This window comes from Elgaria multicarinata, chromosome 9 (genome assembly GCF_023053635.1).
Source record: "Elgaria multicarinata webbii isolate HBS135686 ecotype San Diego chromosome 9, rElgMul1.1.pri, whole genome shotgun sequence".
Taxonomy (NCBI): domain Eukaryota; kingdom Metazoa; phylum Chordata; class Lepidosauria; order Squamata; family Anguidae; genus Elgaria; species Elgaria multicarinata.
The window spans coordinates 85,685,209-85,708,403 of NC_086179.1; the positions used below are offsets into that span (position 1 = coordinate 85,685,209).

General features: G+C 46.1%; 1 protein-coding gene across 1 annotated transcript; it reads left to right on the forward strand.

The window, feature by feature from the left end:
- The first annotated feature begins 7,756 nt into the window (after nt 1-7,756).
- On the forward strand, nt 7,757-11,718 carry BHLHE41 (basic helix-loop-helix family member e41). The gene is made up of 5 exons (XM_063135045.1): nt 7,757-7,905; nt 8,197-8,260; nt 8,597-8,704; nt 9,602-9,713; nt 10,412-11,718. Exons 1-5 carry the CDS (start codon nt 7,844-7,846, stop codon nt 11,539-11,541), a joined length of 1,476 nt encoding a protein of 491 aa, XP_062991115.1. The 5' UTR covers nt 7,757-7,843; the 3' UTR covers nt 11,542-11,718.
- The last annotated feature ends 11,477 nt before the right edge of the window (nt 11,719-23,195 follow it).

The window sequence follows — 23,195 nt, forward strand, 5'->3', positions numbered from 1 at the left end:
TACTTGTGACTTGGATTTCAGTGGGTCTACTGTAAGTATGAGTAATTCTGGATCCCTTTCATTGTGCACTTGGTGCTGAGTCACAGTTACACTGTCCCAGCCTCAGGAACGCCCCTTGACATGGGCAGAATTATGTGTGGCTCTCGAACTTCCTGCTTCTATATAGGAGCTGCCTAGGCAGCAGGCATTTGGGGACTTGTGCCACAGGTGGCCTAGGCTAAATTGTAAAGCACATAATGGATAAAGACCAATCATATTAGCTCCAACTTGGACTCCACGTTAATGACGCTGGATATTTCTAGGTATTCATGTGGATATATATTTTTCTTCAGTTTGTGCAGGCTGAGGGTGTTGAGAGTGCCCTTGGAGATGTGAGGCCTGCCAACTGGACTCTCAGTTCTTACCTGTCCTGGTTTATTAGGTTTGCCAGAGGGAGGAAAGCCCAGTGGGTGGTACAGGTTGTTCCCTGAAAAGGGGGTCCATTCCCATGACCTGGAAGGAAAGTAAACGAAGACCAGGTGGCCCATTCAGGGGGCATTTTTATCACACTACTTTTCCTGCACACAGCAGGAGATTGCGGCACATTCCGTTTTTTGGTTTTTTTAAAAGGTTGGATTAAAAGGGGTCTATTTTGCAAGGGAAAAATGAATAGGAGCGGGAGGTGGACGGCAGCATCTAAAGGACGCGTGAACATCTGTAAGTGGGCAGTAGTACCTGTGCAATAAAACACTCGTCTGATGTGTTTTCTTTCCGTCGCCAGCTGAAGACCTTTTTATTTTCTCAGTATTTTAACACCTAATTTAACTTGAATTTAAACTTTGCTGTTTTAATCTCATATTTTAACCTATATTAATTTTTGCAGTGTGGCTTTATTCTGGTTGTGCTTTTTATATTGTATTTCGTATGTGTGTTTTAAATTTGTTGGTTGTTTTTATGCTCTTCATGGTTTTTAATTTTTGTGAACCGCCCAGAGAGCTTCGGCTATTGGGCGGTATAAAAATGTAATGAATAAATAAATAAAATGATGTCCAGAGTGAGGCAGCTGCCTCAGGCAACAGATGCTTGGAAGGAGAGATGGTGTGTCCAAGTGCAGTGGAGGACACTATCCCATGGCCGGTGTTCAGGGCCAGATTAAGGCCAGCTGATGCCCTAAGCACAGCCCAATAATGGTGCCCCCTTGGCCCTTCCAAAACCCTGAAATTCATGCAGAAAACTTTGGTAAGACAGTCAAACATACTGAACTCTAGGTATACGTTGAGACAAAGATTGTCAGAAAGTTATCTCAGATGTCAGATGACGTCGTGGGACGCATAGAGCCTAAAGCTAGTTGATTTGGTATAATAAAATAAAGCACAATCTATATAAATAAAAATGTAAATGTTCGTTCGAAACAGACGTTATATCTCCGAACGTTCTTCACTGATTGCTTTGAAATTTTGACACAATGTTGCATTCGAATATGCGAGCGTTGTTATGTAACTATGTTCTATATGGGGACAAAAGTTTGTCTTAAAATCGAAGAAATAGGCCTCCTAAAAACCAGTCCTGTTGATAATTGTGACATCGCCAACCAGTAGGCCAATCCACTGCCTCTGCCTTCTCTCCTATTTGCATCTTCTCTCCTATTTGCTCTTATAGGTCATTGTGACATCGCCAACCAGTAGGCCAATCCACTGCCTCTGCCTCCTCTCCTATTTGCATGTTCTCTCACAATTGGTTGAGTGAATATAGATGTCACACCTGTGACAGTTACACTTTCTGAAGAAAGGTAACTGCCAGGAGTTTCCACTAACCTCCTCACCGTAAAAACATCCTTTTTTAAAAACCAAACAATTTGCTTTACTTCATCCAAATAATGCCTCACAGAAGATCACACTTAGGTCGTCGTACTCGCAGAGCGGAAGCACTGTGACGAGAAATTGCAAATCAGACTGAGGAAGAACGGGCATCAGCAAACGAGAAAAAATGAAAAAGAATGCCTCAAATACGTGCCAAGGAACCAGCCAAGCAACGTTCAGCCAGACTTGAGGATGCATGATTGCGAGCACGGCAATCGCGTTCTACAGCTTCAGATCTGCTTTGTTCTCAACAGAATGAATGCGACAGGCTGAGAGTGGCTGAAAGACGTCAACGAGAAACAGCACATCAGCGTCAAACATGACTCCGTGGTAAACTATCACACGATTACAATCACCTTGCATTCCGGTACAACCCAGCTGATGATTATAGTTTGAGGTGGCATGTTCTCATCGGCACTATGACTGAAATGTGTCCTTATTGCAAGGCTCTTAAATTTAATGGAGAAACAAAAGGAATGTGTTGCGCTGCTGGAAAAATTAAACTGCCTCAACTTGGAGAACCACCAGAGCCATTACAAACTTTGCTTGCCAGATATACCGCAGAATCAAAGCATTTCCTATCTAACATCAGGAAATACAACTCATGCTTCCAAATGACGTCGTTCGGCGCAGAAATCATCACAGCTCCATTTATGCCAACTTTCAAAGTCAAAGGACAAATTTATCATAAAGCCAGCTCCTTCCTTCCGTTTCAAGATAGTCAACATAAATTCCTACAAATGTATTTCATTGGTGATGGCAATGATGAATTGAATGCACGCTGCGGAATTTATACCGGCATAAAAAGGTCCATCGTTTCAAAACTGCAACAGCTACTTCACGAAAAAAACAATTTAGTACATTTGTTCAAAACAGCAATTGACATGATGCCATCTGATACACACAAGATTGTTATTCATGCTGACAAAATGCCTGCTGGAGAACATGTGCGAAGATTCAATGCTCCAACTAGAGACGAAGTGGCAATTGTTATAGTCGGAGATCAATTTTGACAGGACCTTTCAAAGGTGAAGATGTCCTCATTCCTCGCATTCCTATGATTCCAACAGATATGTCATTTCAATTTAAGAGATTGCAATTCCCCATTCGATTGGCGTTTGCAATCACCATCAACAAAGCTCAGGGTCAATCTTTAGAATTGTGCGGTTTAGATCTAGACACAGATAGCTTCTCACATGGACAATTATATGTTGCGTGTTCTAGAGTCGGCAAACCAGACAATCTCTATATCTACACAGACAATGGAACAACTAAAAATATTGTATATCCACAAGCATTGTGAAATTAAACATATTAGAAACATCTGCTTTGTCTTTTCTTTCTTTTCAATTTAACCAGACTGAGCCACAGCAACACGTGGCAGGGTACAGCTAGTTAATAATAAAAAAATGCTGCTCTTAGAATATGCTGCTAGGCTAGGGTGACCATATGAAAAGGAGGGCAGGGCTCCTGTATCTTTAACAGTTGTATTGAAAAGGAAATTTCAGCAGGTGTCATTTGTATATCTGGGGAACCTGGGGAAATTTCCTCTTCATCAGAGCAGTTAAAGCTACAGGTGCCTTGCCCTCTTTTAAATCTGGTCACTCCAGTATAGCTCCTGCACCTTTAACTGTTGTGATGAAGAGGGAATTTCAGCAGGTTCTCCATATATACAAATAACACCTGCTGAAATTCCCTTTTCTATGTAACTGTTAAAGATACAGGAGCCCTGTCCTCCTTTTCATGTGGTCACCCTACTCAAACGGGAAGCCCAGAAGCAGGCCACGAGGGCCATGGTTCTCCTGCTGTTGTTCATAGAACCCTTTCTATGAATATGGAATTCCTTAAAATTAGATGGCTACAGCTATGGTACAGGTACTCTGTGGTACCTTCCCTTGGTGCCCTAAGCACGTGCTTATATTGCTTAAAGGTTAAACCAGGGCTGCCAAGTGTTGAAGGAAGATTTCTGCTACCAGAGACCAGGCCGAGTTTTCTACAGGCCACCATCTTGTCCTTTACCTCAGGCAGCAAAATGTCTTGGGCCAGTCCTGAACTGCAGAAAGTTCTGCAGTTATGCAATCAATCAATCAATCAATCAATGAGTGTTGGGTAAAACAAGCCCAAACCACAAAAGGCTCTGCGCCTTCAACAGCTGCGTAAGGGAGAGCGCATTTCAGCAGGTGCGCATTTCCTCTGGGGCAACTCTTCCAAGGTGCGGGACAGAGCCGTGTCCTCTTTTGCATCTGCCACACGCTGGGTTATACAGCTAGAAAAACAGTCTAGGGCAGCACGAGCAACCGCTTTCTTTCTCGTGGCGCTTTCATTTCAGCTTGCTATACGCAACACCTTCAGGCATTCCCGGGCGAGGCCACGAGATGAGTAACTCGGTCCTACGCACGCTCGCTCCGATGTACGTCTGACGAGCCGGTTCAAAGCCTAACGCTTCCGCTTCGTTGGGTGAGATCGATGGGGCTGGAAGCGACGCGGTGACCCCCCGCGGGGCTGGGCTCGCTTCTCACTCCACCAGCTCGAGTCCGGCCGCAGCCGAGAGGCACGTGGCCACATTGCGGCTCTCCTCGGTCTGCCTGCCCCGTGCAACGTGTGCCGTTTCGCCGCCCGTGGCTCTCCGAGCACGGTCTTGCCGAAGAGGAAGCAGAGCCCCGCGGAACCGCTCCGTTTCCGAGCCCCCTGGACTCCCACGGGAGCGGCCCCACCCCATCGCGGCGGCGTTAGCACTTCTGGGGGGCTGTATATGTATCTAGTCGTTTCACGCGCATGCCCACGCGGGAGCAAGCCCCACTGGAAGCCCGCGGGACTTCGCTCCGAGTTAACGGGGTCAGGATCGTGTCGGCAACGTGTCTCTGTGCGGGGTCCCGTAGCGAAGCAGGTCCCTTCCCACCCCACGCGTCTCGGGCAGGATGGGGCGAGTGTTGGGCTGCGCACGCAGACAACTTGGGGCGTCTAGAGCGGAGGGTTCAAAGTCCGGTCCGTGTTAAACCATAAGGGACAAAGTGCCTCTGAGCGTGTGCAGAATGCTTGCCATGCGCTCCTGAATAACCTCACCCACTCAGCCCCTTTACACAACTGATATACTTAGAAGGATCAGGGGAAAGGGAGCCTTCCGAGGCGTAAACCTGATCTGTTGGACTGTAACTCTCAACATCCTGAGGCCCCAGGTTGTGGAAGGAATATTTATTTATTGCATTTATATCAGGCCTTTTTTCCTCCAAGGAACCCAAGGCGGCGTACATAATTCTTCTATCCATGTTATCCTCACAACAACCCTGTGAGGTAAGCTGGGCTGAGAGTCTGAGACGGGCCCAAATTCACCTGGTGGGTTTCCATGGCCGAGTGGGGACTAGAACCCGGATCTCCCAAACTCGCAGTCCAACACCTTAGCCGCTACACCACACCGGCTTCGGAAAGCTTTGGATAGCATCTTCTTTATCGCCACCCCCAAATATGTCTGTAATGCGCAAACAGTGGGAGAAGGGATTAGATCTAGCACTATGTACAAAAATATTTGCCTTTCCCAGTGGCAACAAGCACGATGTTCTCTAACCCCTCCCGAGCTTCCTCGCCTTCCCGGCCGACCCCTCCCTCGTCCCGCCTTGTTCCAACTTTCAGCTGCAATGAGAGCGCTGTTCTGTTAGAAGAGCAGGTAAAGAATCCGATCCATGCGCTTGTGTTTGCGTTGCTCCATAGGCAGGCAGCAGCCACGGACCTCCCTTTGCAGTGATGTGGCGGCGGCAGGAGCAGGTCGCATCACGTTGCTAGCCGTGTGCTTGTAGCCGTTTGAGACGGGATTAAGGAGGAGGGCTCTCTCTCTCCTTCTGTGCTTTTTTTTTTTTAAGGGGCCAGCGGTAGTAAACGTGGACGGCACGCACGCTAGCCAGCTTTCACTCGCGGAAGGCTAATGGGAGTGTTGGGAGCAGCAGCAGGCGGGGGGATGGATCGGAGACACCGTCACGTACCCTGGCCAGACATAACATAGGGCTGCGGTTGACTTTTGCAGAGCATGTGGTTAGTCATTACCCTGGGATGGGGTTGGGGGGAGGAAAGGAAGACACCCTGCTTGCTAATCTCACTCGTTTTAGGTGTGCCTTCTGCAGCTGAGCTAAAAATCATACCACCACCCACAACCAAAGAAGTTCTGGGGTGGGGCGCACATGGCGATTATCAACTTTCTGGGATCTTTCTGGCTCTGGCTTTTTTTTTTTTTTTTAAGGAAACTCTTCTTTCAAAACTGCTGCACACACCACGGCACACAGTCCCATTTTAACATTTAGGGCTAGGCGCTTTGGACCGGAACACGGGAGTGAGCTACGGCCCCCTGCCAAGAGGGTTGAAGCGTCTGTAATAATCTCAAGGCTATAAAGGGGGAGATAAATTTGGTTTGTCCTGCGGCCGTCTGAGAATAGTATTTCACAAACGTCTCCACGCGCAACCTGTGTGTGTGTGCCAGCAAAGCGTGTGATCAGGGGTGGCCAGAAGGTAAATCTCCAGATGTTTTGGACTTCAACTCCCATAAGTCCCTGCCAACATAGCCAATGGTCAGGAATGCCGAGACTTGAGTTCCAAACCTCTGGCGATCTACCTTCTTGCCCATCCCTGCAAAACATGTCTACTCAGAAGTAAGCCCTATTGCGTCCAATAGACTTACTCCAAGTTAAGTGTGTATAGAATTGCAGCCCCAATCACTCTGGAATCTAAGGGAATATATGAATGGCAATCCTCTGCATGTCTACTCAGAAGTAGGTGTGTGTAGGATTGCACTGTAAGAGATTAGCCTCCTAAGAGGAGACGTCGAGTAAGCGCTTTCCTTGGACAGCCCGACCCTTTGCGCGTTTGCTCGAATGTCTCTTTAGTCCACGGGATTCATTTCCAAAGAACGCGCGCACGGAATTACAGCCTTTCTAGGGGAAAACGTCTCACTGGCTTCAGCAGGGCTTACTTCCGAGTAAACATACCCGGGATCCGGGCTTGCACGAGTTGTTAGCAAAAAGTGACCCAAGACAGCCTGCGCCACATCCAGCGCGGACCTGCGCACCTGGGCTCCCAAGTGGGGTGGGGTGGGGTGGCTGTTAACAAACCGATCCTGTTCGCGCCTACTCAGAAGCAAGTCCTATTGAGTTCAATGGGACTTGCTGTCAGGTAACTGCGGGAACAGGATGGCCGCTTAAATAGTGCGGGCTTGAGATGCGCTTAAAAGCCCACTGGGTTCGAGGAGCCCGGGGGTCTCGCAGGGCGCCGGTGCGGCTCATTTGAGCTCCCTCCTGCTTGCTTTCCCCGCTCCGCCCAACTGCACGGCTCGCCTTCTTCCATGCCGGCCGCCTGGAGGCACGGAGCACTTGCCGGTTCTTGACCCGACCGAAGCCGCTTCTCTCTCCGGGCCGTGGGCGAAGTGGCGGCAGCCTCGACAGAAGCTCCCTCGCCGCGCTCGTCTGCGGACGGGTCACGTTCTTGGCGCCCCGAGACCCTCTCGAGCAACGGGGGGGGGGGGGGCGAGGATGAGGAGCATGGCTCAGGCCAAGTTACGTCCCGCCCCCTCCTTTTCGCCTTTCTTTTCCGGTGGCCTCCCGCGAGCTGTCCCCGCCTCCCGGCGTCGCTCCTTCCGCGCCCTCCCATCCTCCCCAATCCTCGGGTTTGCATGGTACGTTCCGCACGTGAGCCGGGTGCTGGGCTGGCTGGCGACGCGCGTGCCCTGTGGCCAAACAACTGCTGGGCGAGTGCAAACTACCAGCCCAGTTGTGCGCGCGTGTGTGGCTGGGGCGAGTCGCAGGAGTGGGGGAGAGAGAACAGCAGAGAGGAGCGTCCCGAAGTGCTTTCGCGCGCGCCCTCCTTTCTCCCCAACCCAGCCGCCGCCGCCCCCCTCCTTTTCTCCAACTGCACAAGACAAGATCGGGCTGTATGTGCCACTGTTGTGCCCGAAGAGCTTCAAAGACTGCGTCGCCCCACAAATTCCGTCAAAAGAGGCAGCCACAACAAAAAAGCTGTTGCCCAACATGGACGAAGGGATCCCTCGTTTGCAAGAAAGGCAGTTACTGGAGCATAGGGACTTCATAGGGTAAGGTGGCAGTGCTTACAGTGTTTCATCATCATCATCATCATTAGTTAAGGTGATGCCCAGCATTAAAAAGTCAGCTCATTCTTTAATAGATACCTGATGTTTTGCTCCCCCCCTCTCTCTACTTCATAGCAGGGGGCTATTTGGGCATTTTTTGGCTGGGCACACTCTAAACGTACACGTGTCCCTCTACCTCCCTTTTTTTTTAAAGAAAAACACTTGTGCATTTTCATTGTAAAGTAAAGAAGGGAGATTGCATCGCTCACGGGAAATGGGTCTCTCTTGTTGCAGACTGGATTATCCGTCCTTGTATATGTGCAAACCCAAGAGAGGCATGAAGAGGGATGAGAGCAAGGTAAGAATAAGTTTTTGATGCTCTCCATGACCTGCAAGGTACTTAGTGGTGAATGGGGGGTTCAGATAAATGCCAGAATACAACGCTATGCAGAACAGGTCTCTTCTTAATCTAAACCCTTTCAATTATCAACAATCTGTGGTTTGGATTTATTTATTTATTTATTTATTTATGTTATAACAGTTTGGTTGCCTGGGGAGGGATACCTGTGCTAGAAGTTGCCTTGAAATGGGGAAGAAAGGAACTGCATAGCTGGCCAGACAGTAGCTTGGGCATTGGCTGGCATTATAGTAAACTTTCATGTTTGTCCTTTTCCTCCCTGGTTTTCCTGATTAGGAAACATACAAACTGCCGCATAGATTGATAGAGAAGAAAAGACGGGACAGGATTAATGAGTGCATTGCTCAGCTGAAAGATTTATTACCTGAGCATCTGAAACTGACAGTAAGTTCAAGCTGTGTGTGTCCGTCCATATCTATATGTACATCCGTATATAACTGTCTATATATCTGTCTAAGTATCTCTTTTTATTTGCAGTGTCACACAGTGGAAATGGTCCTTAGGGAAGCTTTTATGATCAAGGCTCCAATCCTTTATCCACTTACCTGGGAATAAGTCCTATTGGGCTGCATCCATACTGAGAGTAGACCCACTGAAATAAATGGGAGCTCAGCTAGTCATGACTAACTTAAGTCCCATTAATTTCAATGGGTCTACTCTAAGCATGACAAAGTCTGGTTCCAACCCATTTAATTGGACTTATTTCTGAGTAGAAATAAGTGTGGTAAAACTGCAGTCTTCTGCACACTTACTTGGGAATAGCCCCATAGAGCTCAATGGGACTTAATTCTGAATAAACACGGATATAGTTGTGCTGTAATCATTGTTACACATATTTGAAAATAAAGTGAGACCAAAAGCTTCATCCTGTCTCTGTTTACTTAGCAGGAAATCCCACTGTGTTCAGTGGGGCTTACTCCCAAGTGTATGGGATGCAGCCTTAAAAATGTGCTGGATTGGAAGTGATTTCCCCCAATGGGGTGTTGATATTTTAGGATTCCAAGATATCCAATATTTTTACCCTTTCTGCCAGAGTAACTTGCTCCCATAGAATGTAATGGAAGTTCCCTATCTGAGAGCACTTCTGTAGATATGCCAGAGAAACACAGCAATTCCGCGGCGTCCCTAAATTGTGAAGTTTCAAACAGAGTACAATTTTATCAGCAAAGCAATCATAAAACAATATTCCTTTCAAAGTGAGTGCAGCAAAGTTTTGGAAAACAGAATGCAATATTCTATTTGATAGTAACTAATCAACTGTCCCCCATTCCCCCATTGCAGACACTTGGGCATCTGGAGAAAGCTGTAGTTTTGGAATTAACTTTGAAACACTTAAAAGCTTTAACAGCCTTAACCGAACAACAACATCAGAAGATAATTGCTTTACAGAATGGTAAGTAAATGCCTATCACAGAAACACAATACATGAGACATGGTTGTTTAAAAACATAACAAGAACAACTCGAAACAAAGAAAGCTTTGGAGATTATGAGGGTCACCAAAGTTAAGCAGCTAAAATAAAGACTCTTAGGCAGAAGTTCACAAACTGCTAACTTTAGTATATTCTCACTGTTCCCGCACTGAAATCTGCAGCCCTACTTCAGAGTAAGTAGTTTGCATTTTGCAGCCATGCAGCTCAATTGTATACATGCTTACTCAGAAGTAGATCCCCTGTCCTTTCAGTGGGGCTTACTTCCAAGTACGTGTGTGTAGGATTGCAGTTGTGCAGCCTGGTCCTATGTGAGTTTACTTGGAAGTAAAGTCTTATTATGGTTATTGAGGTTTACTCCAAGTGAGTGAGCCTGGGATTGCAGCCTTAATGTGTTACCTATTGAAATGCAGGCATCCCTTCCTCTTTTCCCACAGGTAACTCATAAATCACAGCACTAGATTAGCTGCTGCTAACTTTGAACAAAAGCTTAGTACTTCAACATTCGAAAATAAATTACAGAGGGATTGTATTCAAGCAACAACCAGACTACTCTGCGTAATACTTGGTCTTATGCCAGTGAATCCAGGTGTATTAAAACTGATTTGGTTCTTCCCTCCCCCTCCCCTTTATACTTTCCATCCTTCCCATTCTCACTCCAGGGGAAAGATCTTTGAAGTCTCCTCTGCAGTCCGACCTGGATGCTTTTCATTCGGGATTCCAAACATGCACCAAAGAAGTCTTGCAATACCTCTCCAGGTTTGAAAGCTGGACTCCCAGGGAGCAGCGATGCGCCCAGCTCATCAACCATTTGCACTCAGTTTGCATGCGGTTCCTGCCAAGCCCTCAGCTCTTGACTCCAAAGGTTTGTGGGAGCAAAGGACCATGCTCCAGCTCCTCCACTTCTTCATGTGGGCAGCAAGATCACACCGGCCCAAAACTGGAAAGCCAGCCAAACTGTGTACCTGTCATCCAGAGGACCCAGAATAGTAGCAGCAGCGGTAATAACAGCAGCAACAACAACAGCAGCAGCAGCAGCCAGCATCATCCCAACAGTAGCGTGGAGCTTGGAGGGGAGAACGACACAGACACGGACAGCGGCTACGGTGGGGAATGCGAGGGGAGGCCGGAGGGTGAGAAAAGCCAAGGCCATGGGATGATCAAGCAGGAGCCCTCTGGGGAAGAGGCAGCCCCAGCGGCCAAACGGTTGAAGCTGGATTGCAGCAGCAGTAGCAGCAACCCTTCTGCAATGCTGAGCCCAGACCAAGCCACCGCCGCTGCCGCCCTCCTGAGACCTGATCCAGCCCTGCTCAGCTCCCTGGTGGCGTTTGGTAGCTTAGGGGGAGGGGGTGGAGGAGGGGGGTCTCCCTTTGCTCAACAACCTGCTGCTCCTTTCTGCCTGCCTTTCTACTTCATCTCCCCCTCAGCAGCAGCTGCCTACATGCAGCCCTTCCTGGACAAGAGCAACCTGGAGAAATATCTCTACCCAGCTGCTGCTGCTCCCATTCCCTTGATCTACCCAGGGATTTCAGCTCAGGCTGCTGCAGCAGCGGCGGCGGCGGCTGCAGCTGCCGCCGCCACGGCTGCCTTCCCCTGTCTTTCCTCAGTGTTGGCACCAGCAGAGAAAGGCAGTTCAGCTTCAGCAAGCACCTCGGCCCTCCTCCCTGCTGATGTGGCTTCTCCTGCTCAGCTGCTTCCACATCCCTTTACCTGCAACCCAGCTGGGCTCAACGTGGACATGGATCTCCCTTCCCAAGAAGAGCCTTTGCAGTCCGGAGAGGAAAATCCTTGAGAGACTCCTGTAGCGTATACGGCATTTATAATGAAACCCACATGGATCATGCTTCCTGCTTAACAGCAAAGATCCATCATGTGCAAGAATGAGACGCAAGCATCTCTCCCTCTTTTAAGGGGAAACTTACTAGGCTGACCATTTTATTGGCTCTTTCTTTTATTTAAACAAAAATTAGGATCTCTCTTCTCTTCTCTCCACCCCCCACGCCCCAATGTCTTTTCTGAAGCTCCTTATTCATCTCCTCAAATCCCCACCGCCACGGTTTTTTTTCATGCTTTACATATAAACCAATGTATTCACAGGTGTGGTAACACTGCAGGTTTTTCCCCCCATTTGGCCTGAAACAAAAGTGTTTTTCCCCTGTTTGGATTCCTTTAGAGGAAAACAACGAAGTTGAACTTTATTTGTAAGAGGAGGGCTTTTAATGTGTTGGGAGGTCTATGGGAAAAGGGGAGGGGGTTACAGCATCTTGAATTGGGAAGGCAAGTTGGGGGATACATATACCAGACTGATACTATGATTGCAGGCACTTTAGGTAGGGGTCTAGTCAATAACAGTGATGATTATGTATAAGAAAACAGCATAGGAATGTTGGCTCTGATGGAAATGCTCCAAAGGGGCATAACCTCTCAGGAGGTTGTTCTCCACAAGTCCCAGTGCATTCAATGGAGGCTGTGTAAGAGCTCTTACCACGCTCCTGTGTTGCTCCCATTAATTTCAGTGTGGTTTGTGCAGAAGAAATTCCAGGTGGATTATGCCCGTAGCAGGGCAAGCAAGTTTTAGCATAACGTTCCTCCTTTTCCAGAGCTACATTAGCTAAGGCTGCAGTCTTACACACAGTTTCCTGGGAGTATGTCCCATTGAGCTCAGTGACATTTACTTCTGAGTAGACCTGTATAGGATAGCTGTGCAAGGCTGCAATCCTGTGCACACTTTCCTGGGAGTAAATCCTACTGAACAGCTTCTGAGTGAACCAGCTCAGGATGGCTAGGTCAGGTCACAATTCTGTGCTCACTTACTGGGGAGTAAATCTCACTGAATTCCACAAACATCCAGAGGATTGTATTGTAAGGTTGCAATTTTAAGAACCATTGAAGTCCAAGGGGCTGGCTTCCAAGTCAACATATACCAAACTGTAGCTGTCAAACTGTTTACTTTGGAATAGCCCCTCTGTATCATTCTTCTCGAGTAAGTTGTTTTGTGAATGACAGCGTAGGAATCGCAAAGACTTTGCTACTCTATTATCGACATCTTAATTGGCTGCATGCTGGAATAATTGGGCACAAGCCAGTAAAATTTAAGTGCGTCTAAACGGCACTGAAATCGGTGGGACTGACATCTGATCATTCCAGATGCCAACCATCTGATCCAAATTGTGTTTATTTGGACCTTAGGAACCATTCCTTTCAATTGGCTATAGATTATCGTTGTGACACAGAATGTCTGGAGGATTGGATTATTCTATTTGTGGAGAAAATGGGTGCAGAGAGAGAAAGCAGAGTGAGAATAGCCTCTACTATATATGCTAGCACTTTATTGAGAAATAGGCCGTGAATGAATTTACTTTGCTCTAGTCTTTTTTATGTCTTTCATACTTGGAGCAGTCCCTGCCATTGGCTCAAGGGTTCAGTCAGTGCAAGAACCATCCCATGCTGTAATTTATTTTTTTGCTTAAAACATGTGCATTTGTCCAAATTTTATTGCTTAATTTTTTTTTTGCGATGTTCCTGATTTTGAATTAACTTGTATGGAAAGAAACATTGTTACACTGGACTAAAATAATAATAATAATAATAATAATAATAATGACATCTAATATTAACAGTGCAATCCTATGTGTGTTTACTCAGAAATAAGTTCCATTATTTTCAGTGAGGTTTACATACTGGTAAATATGCATAGGACTGCAGCCTAATCTAATCTTAACTTGTACTCAAAGGACAAAATTTGGTTGCCAACTATTTCTACTGCCCTGTTCTTGTGCCTTTAACAGCAGCCTAAACACACAAGCACCAATCCAGCTTCTAATTGCATGCAAGCTAGTGGTCCCAGATAGGAATATGTTTTCTAATCTATGTTATGATAGCACTCTTATACCCACTAATCAGGGAGTAAACTCCACTGAAATCAATAGGACTTACTTCTGAGTGATGTGCTTAAGATTTCACTGTAAAATATGTGTTTATCCAATTCAATGGGCCAGAAAACCATCATGCTGTGGATATGGGTGGGGGTGGGGTATTGGAATCTGTGTGTGGTTCTCCTTTGGTGGATTGGGGCCAAAGAAAGTGCAGCATTTCTTGGCATGGAGATGAAGACTTCTTGTTTAATATCTTCACATTAGGACACAGTTAAAGGCACAGGCGCTAAATAAGCCGAAAGCCCAAAGAAAAGAGATAACAAATAACATTTTTTGAAATGTGTGTTGGTGATTGGGGAAAAAGGTGGGATAAGGCTTCAGTGGCAAGATCTTTCTGTCTCCAAATATCTGAATTTCCCTTTCTGGGGACTGTTGCCAGACACCAGATAATCACACAACTAAAGCTTTGTTAATAAGGCTTAAGCCAAGAACCTTGCCTCGATATTTTTAGTTTGTTGCCAAGGTAGCACTGTGAGAAATCTCACTTGAATGTTATGCAAGAGGTGAGACACAACAGTTCTGTCTATGAGTGAATATGCCTGGGTCTGTTAGTCATTGGGGTTGCATTTGCTGCTGCTGCTGCTGCTGTGGCTACTGTTTGCCTCAAACGCTGTGTTTAAACAACGTTGTTGTTTTTCCTTTTCTTTTTTAATCCGACTAGCCTACAGAGTGGCTATATGTAAATAGTTGTTAATACATCCAATTAATGATGCCCAACATGCTATTTTTGTAGGAAGATATGTGTTAATGATATTTTGAGTTAAAATATCTCTTTTGTGGAGGAATTGCTGAAAAAAAAAATTGCACTTTTGTTACAATGCTTATGCTTGGTACAAGCTTATGCTGTCTTAAATTATTTTAAAAGAAGAAATGCTGTCTGCAAGAAACCAGCTGTTTTAAGAACAGTTTAAGTATGTGAGATACTAGGAATCGAACTTTATATTCGATATTTTCCAGCAGTCCATGAATTATACTATCAAAATATTTCCACAATATTTTGTGAATTAAACAAAAAAAAAATTCTTACTAAAGAATAAAAAAACCTTTAATACACAATCTGGGTTGTCTAGTAATTAACGCTCTTACAAACCGCAGACCAGCCATCCTTCAGCCGTGTGAACAATAAAGTTTTCAAAAGACTGTAGCATAGGCACGCTTGCTTTAAGTTCTTTGGGGTTTTCAATGCATTGCCTTTTAATGATGTGTTTTAAACAAGCCACTGCATAAAAGCATAATTATGGCCTAGTTTGAACTTACGGTGGGACCTTGTAGCTCATGTAGGCAGTGGCGAAGCATAACCACTGCTTATCAGAAATGGTGCTCCTACCTAGGGACTATATGTAAGACCAGCCTTCCCCAAACTGGGGCCCTCCAGGTATGTTAGACTACAACCCCCAGCATCCACTAGCCATGCTGGCTGTGGGGTGCTGGGAGTTGTAGTCCAGCACATCTGGAGGATGTCAGGTTGGAGAAGGCTGTGTAAGACTATAGTAGTTTGTGTGATCACAGCAGCCATTTGAAATGGGTCGGGGTAACCATTGCCTCTCAGACATTTGTTCTCCCAAATGGCACCTCTGTGTGAGTGGAGTCCAGCCATGGCCCCCATGGGGGCATCTGTGAGCATGATTGTCTTACCTGTGCCATCATATGTTCATATTTACACTGTCAGTGTCACTTCCTTTATAACAGCCTCACTCGCTTGAATGCAAATGTATCCCTTGAGGTTCTCGGTCCAAATTTGAATTCAGAATTGTACCTTGTAGCCTAGCTTACATATTTTTCCAAATTATGGGAGAAAAGGTAGGTGGCCCTTATCAAAAGCAGTAAGTCCCATCTCTTGAACCTCCCCAGTTTTAGGGAAACCATGCCCCCCCCCCCCGTAGCTTTCTAAAAGCCATAGCTAAGGGGGATGTCAGCAAAGGGTTCAGTACCCTCTGACCTCATTCCCTCGGCCTCCCAGTAGTAATTTGAGCAATTCTATAGTGTTCAGTGCATATATCAACAATTTTTTTAGGAAAACCGTGTGGGATCTGGTCCACCAAACATAACTACAGCACAAACCCCGTTCAGCTGCGCATAGTGGTGTGTTAGATTGTGGATACAAATGGAAATTGTGCAGCAGCACTTAATTTGCACCCTGGATATTAAACTGAGAATGGGCAAACTGTTTGGCTGGGGTCAGGGGAGGCGCTTTGAGCATGCCCCAGAGTCCCCTGCATGTTGGATGGAACTCTAGAGTGGATTTACCTGGTGTGGGGCCATATTTGGTGTGAGGTAACACACTGCCTCTGACCCAGCAGTGGGGTCTTAACAAGAAATGCTTGGTTTCTGCCAACCTGTAACAAAAGCTATGTTCTGGAAGGGGCGGAGTGGAGAGTAAAGAGACACTTGTAGTAATTTATTATGTAGGAGAATGTTTTCCCTTAAGGGGCCTAACAGCTTTTGGAGTGGAGGAGCTGTGAAGGTAAGTTGCAAACAAATCATCCTGTGTCAGGTACATACGAAAAGCCCAGTAGCCTGCCTGCATTACGTCAGGAAGGAAGCAAAAACTACAATCCTATGCTCCCTCTGCTGGCTCCTTGGCTTCAGTTTTCTAATTCCGTTAGGGCACTGATGCAATTAAAGGGAAACACTACTGTAAGGCGAAAAAGGATCAACATATGAACATCTTGTGACTTCTGTTCAGATGCCTGTGGGCTGCTTTCAATGCGGTGCAGCCACAGGCAATGCACCTGTGTAGAAATGCCATGTGACTGGTTTCAGATTTCAAAGGGCTTATTCTAGAGCATATGGGTGTAGCAGTTGTCCAGCAGAACAGCATCCACTTGGAGTCACAGGAGCTCATGGCCAGAAACAGGAGATACACACCTATTAAACACGATTCCAGCTGCATGGAGTTGTCACATGGGCAAGTGCTTTGTTTGCGGTCTTGCTAAACCTCATTTAAATTGAGGTTTTGTATTGGCCCACAAGAAACCCTCTAGAAACATAGGTGTCTGCACCACCCCTTCCATGGAAGATAAGGCTATCAATGGCAATAGTCATAATGGCCATATATTCCTTCCGGTATCAGAGGCAGCAATTCCTCTGACTACCAGTTGCTGAGCAACAACGGGAGAGGCCTACGGCCCTTATAGCCGTCTTTTGGCTCCCCAATGCCTCTGGGAACAGAATACTGGACTAGATAGGCTTTTGGTTTGATCAATCAGGCCCTTTCTTTCTTTATTTCTTTCTTTCTTAATAATACTTCTTGATACAACAAAATCTCTAAGTGGTTTATTTGCCAAAATGTACTCTTATGTACTCTGGGAGTACCACGAGGAGAGTCTGGATGTTGGGTGAAATAGAGATTTGCCAATTACATTTTCTTTCAGATGACTTGCTGCAGCATGAAAAAGTCAACCCCACCCAACTCAGGTTCATTTGCAATCCTCAAGTATTTAATGCCTCTCACTGCAATTTGTGGCTTGGCTCACTTGCGTGAGTCATCTGGAGTGATTTCAATGATTGTGGCACGTGCATCTGGTCTTTCCACATGGCATACCCTATTCTGCATATATGAACTGAGCTGCAGAGTTGGTTGAGTCAACGGCCCTGCCTATACGGATGTGGATAGATGAATGGATTAAATATGGTGCAGCAAATGTGTTAATATCTACAAGTGTTTTGCTAGACTCTAAGGTAAACTGTTATGAGTAGAGTGAAACAGGGACCTTTGGAGCAGGACGAGTGCACGTTCCACTGCTCAAGGCAGGAGCTTGCACCACTGCCCTCTCTTCTCCCCCTGAAGATGTCCACCCATCCCCTCCTACGATGATGATGATGATGACAGTGACCACCCCGCCCTCCTGCGCTACCTCCTTCCCCTTCCTTTCCAGCCATGAAAATGGCGGTGGTGGCTGTGAAGGCAGGCTGGGGTCCACCCAACCTCCCTGCAAGGTAGGCTCTGGACCAATCACCCGGTAACCCAGATCCTCACCTCCCTAACTCCATACCAAGACAGTATTAGCCAGCCCTTTGGGGAATAACCCCACACACAGGCTAAAGACTGAAGCAGTTTTATTTACACACACTAAATCTAACACATAAGGCCCCAGTCAGAAACGCAAGCAAAGGAATGTAAAGGGAAGGCAGAGAAGGGGGAGGGAATGGGGGGGGGGGAGAGGATTGAGGTAGGTTTTTGCAGCAATTGGACACCAATCAAACACTTAAAACATTAGCCCACCATAAATCACGCCACAGAGGCAACAAGCCTTCCCTGGAGAGTCCAGATACTTAAAACACAGCTCACCAGGGGTCTCCCATTCCACACGCGTGTAGTTCCAGGGAAGATGGCTGTTCCCCAGTTACCCACTCCTTTACGCCTCTTCGGGCCTGGCAGTGCCATGACCCGTTCCAACTCATCCCAGGCCTCACTCAGGCCTCTGGCTCCCCCTTCCTTACGAAGGGGCCCCCCACCGCCAGGGCCTTTCTTCCCACAGCTGAAGCGAGTCAACACCCAATTAGCACGACCTTGAGCCAGGCTGATAACTTCCCAGGTGTTGTCGGGAGGGGAAGAGTGTTCGGCTTAATAAACTTTTTCCCCAGAGCCAGACCTTGAGGGTTGTTCTCACAAACTTCCCCCTCCCTCCCTCCCTCCCTGTTAGGAGGCCTGAACAAATCTGAGCAAGACCACAGCCATCTTGTTCGATCTTCACAGTGGCCTCCTGCTCATCTCCTACTCAACAATGACGGTGATAGGGAAGTGGCTGTGGCTGCCACTCACCCTGCTTCCTGCCCCCACCAACAATGATAGTGATGGCTGCCCTCCACTGCCCTGTCCTCTCACCACCCTCTCTGCTCTCCCCACTAGTCCTTCACTTCCAACCATGGGTTCCTTCCCAGGGGGCAGTTGCTTCCCTTCTCCTCCTCCTCCCAATAGGATTGGGAGCAGGCGGTCTCCTCCCTCAATGCCTCAGTCGAGGGGTTCTTCCTTAGAAGAAGGCACCAATGGGGAGGTGGCCCTGGAGATTGCCTGTGCTGCCACAGCACAGGCTGTCTCGGACCCCTCACAGTGGGGCATTTGAGCCAAGCTCTCTGGAGAGCCATGCTGGTCATTTTCTCTTCTGAACAGGCGGCAGGGGTTCCCAGAGAGTCTACCCACCCGATGGCATGCTTGGAGGAGTCGTCAAAGCAAGGCATCAGGAGAGTGGTACTCCAGATTGCTGTGCCAGCCACCCTTGCCGCAGCAGGATAACGGCCAGCATGGTTTTCTGGAATGCTGGGTGAGGCGTGCCGTTTTCCTGGGGGTGGAATCCACTACTCTTCAGGATCTGCCACCTGAGGTGGGGGATTCACCCTGCCTAATGCAACGGCCAGCTCTTCTTTGAAGGACTCACCGCATCAACAGTTGGACATGGTGCAATTTGCCAGATACTCTGCTGCACAATATCAATTCATTTTGATGGAATTTGACCGGTATTCTAATGAATGAAGGTTGCACAGCAGTGGTGCTAACTGCATTGAACCTCAAGGATTTCCCAGGAGCTAGACTGGACGAAGTTATCCCTCAAGGATGCTTCCAGCAGGCTACAACCACCAGTAACAGATTCCTTCACACCCCAACAATGTATTCTTCAAGTGCTGTTGTTTAAACTGATATAAAGAGTGACTGTGGTGCACACCCCTGTGTGAATACACACTAAGAACCTTAATCCACTTCCTTCTCCTATTTTAATGTCCTTTGATTTTTATAATTTTCTCACCGCCTCAACCTATATAAATTAATTATATTTTATTAATTGTATTTTTTATAAATTAGTCATTGGATTACGAGGGTCAAATTCAAGATAAATTATTTTATTGACTCTGAAATTTGTGCCTAGGGCCCCAATCTGGATTAGGACCACCATTTGTAGGTTTAAAGTTTAAACCTTCCCTCTCCCCTAGGGCCAGGCACTAGTTAGTATAAAAAAGTTCTTATTGAATAAATATGTCAAATTAAATTATGCCCAGTAACTATGAAAAGGTGCAAAACACAGAATCCAGCAAGAACAAACAACAACAACCCAATGATTGTTGAGTTGATTAAAAACATAAGATGAGCCCTGTTGAATCAGTCCAAAGGCCTATGTAGCCAAGCAATCCATTTTCCTAGAACAGCCAAACAGATGCCTCTGGAAAGCCAACAAACAGGACCTCAGGGCAATAAGCTGCTGCCTGCTGTTGTTCCTCAGCAACTGGTATTCGCTGCTTCTGATTCTGGGACTGGCATAGCCATAGGTCTTATCCTCCACAAAGCTATCTAAATTGATCGTCATCACCACATCCTGTAGAAGCCAGTTCCATTGTACACTGTGTGAAGATGTCCTTTTTGTCTCATGAATCTCCCAGCTTTATTGGATGATCATGGGTTCTAGGATGATGTGAGAGGGAGAAAATCCTCTCCCTATCCACGTCCTCTACACCAGGCATAACTTTAAACACCTCTAGCATGTCCCTGTCTTACTCACTTTTTTCTATGCTGAAGTGTCCAACCATTGTAACCTTTCCTCACAGAGGAGTTGCTACAGCTCCCTGATCATTTTAGTTGCATTCCCAGTGTGTTCGTCCTTAGGGAAAACAGGAAAATTACAGAACAACAAGAGCATGCTAAATCCATTTGCACAGGGGAGGTATCCTCCCCACCACCAGACTCCATGTGTTTCAGGACCACATGTGATTATTCCTCAGAACAACTCACTGATTTTATACACTGAACACTATTGAGACAGAAAATTACACGGACTCTATACTATATATCCATGAAAAGGTTACAGATTATCTTGCTTAAAAAACAGAGAGGGGTGGTTCTTGTCCTGCGTTGACAACATTGCTGCTATAATTGTTATTTAGTATTAAAAAATAACCATAATAAATGCTCTAAAAACTCCCTGTTTTCTTCTGTCTGGCATTTTAATTCTGAATATATCCAACAGCAGGCTCTTAACCACCATCAGCCTGCCAAATCTGAAATGACTCCCTGCATTTATTTAACTATAATGAATACTACTACTACTGTTTCTTACCTGCCTCTCCCTTTGGATCGAGATGGGGAACAATATTAGTACAACAATACAATATAAATATTGGTACAGCAATATTATTTTGAAAATGTAAGCAGAAATATACTAAACATTACAGACCCTCTACTACCTGGTATCAAATTATAGTTATTCATATGAAAGTAGACCAAGTATATTTGAAGTATATTATTATTATTATTATTATTATTATTATTATTATTATTATTATTATTAATCATCACTACTCCTACTACTCTTCAGGGCTGGGCCAAAACATTTCACTGCCTGAGGCAAAGGACAAAATTATGTCTCCCCCAATTCCATTTACAAAAGCCAACTAGGCTGGCAAGTGAATCTTATTTCAATACTGGCAACAGGATAGTATCCTCTACTACACCTGAGGGAAGCTGGTGGCTTATGGTGGGTGTAGAGCAAGTTGGGTAGTTGATGCAGCTCTACCCATTCTGTGCCTCTCAGTATCTGCTGCCTCAGCTGACTGCCTCACTTTGCCTAATGGTAGGACCGGCCTTGAACCTTCTTCATATGACAAAAAACAAAAACAAAAAATCTAAAACAGGCTGACCAATTTACCAATATTATTACTGGAACATCATCATCATTATTATTCCATCAGTATATAATTGTTAAATTATCACCCATTATCACAAGGTTGGACCCCCCCAGTTCCAGTTTCTCCCTCCTCGCCGGACTCACCCATCTTCCCTTGGCTGCTCTTCTTGCCATCTATAAAGTTGGATTACCAGCTTTTCCCTGATAGTGATTCTATGTGTTTAATAGCTGCAGGCTAACCAGAAATTTGACAGGTAAACTCATCTCCATCACCATGCTGAGACCCTGCTGAATTTTGGCCTGGTAAAACTTTTAAAGGCACAGCATCCTTTTTTATTTATTTATCTGATTCGTACCTCACCTTTCTACCAAAAAATGGCACTCAAGGTGGCTTACAAGCACAATTAAAATTTGTTAAAATGATAAAGCCACACATTAAAATACAATTAAAAAGCAATCACAGAATTAAAAAAAACACAAAACTAGCACCCAACCCAACAGACCCACTTACAGGGGAATCACATGCTTTCTGTAACCTAGGGTGACCATATGAAAGGGAAGACAGGGCTCCTGTATCTTTAACAGTTGTCTAGAAAAGGGACTTTCAGCAGGTGTCATTTGTATATATGGAGAACCTGGTGAAATTCCCTCTTCATCACAGCAGTTAAAGCTGCAGGAGCTATACTAGAGTGACCAGATTTAAAAGAGGGCAGGGCACCTGCAGCTTTAACTGTTGTGATGAAGAGAATTTCACCAGGTTCTCCATATATACAAATGACACCTGCTGAAATGCCCTTTTCAATACAACTGTTAAAGATACAGGAGCCCTGTCCTCCTTTTCATAGGGTCATCCTAATTCATGGTCAACAGTCTCCCCGCAGCATTCTGGACAAGTTGAAGTTTCTGAACAGTTTTTTAAGGCAGCCCTACTGAGTATTCGGGGCAAAGTGGTCGGTATATCTAAGGGAACTCTTTTTCTCTGTCTCCCACATATTCAAGAATCATTTCCCTCAATATGGAATATAGATAGCAGGACCTTGACTTTGTCAGCATGCTGGGCGTTTAAGTTTTTTTTATAAGTTCCACACATGCAGTGGAGCATGTGGATAGATCAGATTAGATTTATCGTCTTGAAGGGCCAGGTCACCAAAGACCACGAGGACTGGCTGAGGTGCGGTGTGATAGCACCAAGAAACAGAAAAGCCTTTGGGTGGGGATAGAATAAGCCACTGGATCTAGCAGAAGCCCCAAGGTTTGCAAAAGGCAAGCGTTATTTTGTTGCCTAGCGATAAATCTTCCTTGACATCATTCTGTTCTCCTCTCCTTCCCTCCTCCCAAGGTAGTTCAAACTACACAGTGTTTGTGTCAGAGGCAGAGGGAACCACTGCAGCAGCCTGGCCAGTCACATGGACTCACACATGCAAAGGCCCACGATGGGAGGCATGTGACGGGCTGGCTGACTGGTTGCTCAGCAGTAGCAACAGCAGCTGTGGAGCCGTGGCAGCAAACTGACAGGCCTGTTCCTCCGCTGCTGGGAAAAAGGGAAGGAGAGAGAGGCGCCTCCTGCTGGCAGAAGAGAGAAAGGACAGGGACAAAGGAAGGCCCCTATAGGACTGCTGCCTAGATACAGGCAGTGGAGGCTGGTGGCTCCAATGTCAGTGGGGCGGTGCTTTCTTTCTTTATTTTCTTTCATTTATTATTGCATTTATATCCTGCTTTTTTCCCTGCAAGGAACCCAAGGCGATGTACATAATCCTCCTCCTCTCCACTTTATACTCACAACAACAACCCTGTGAGGTAGGGGTTGGGCTGTGACTGGCCCAAAGTCACCCAGTGGGTTTCCATGGCCGAGTGGGGACTAGAACCCAGATCTCCCGACTCCCAGTCTGACACTCTAG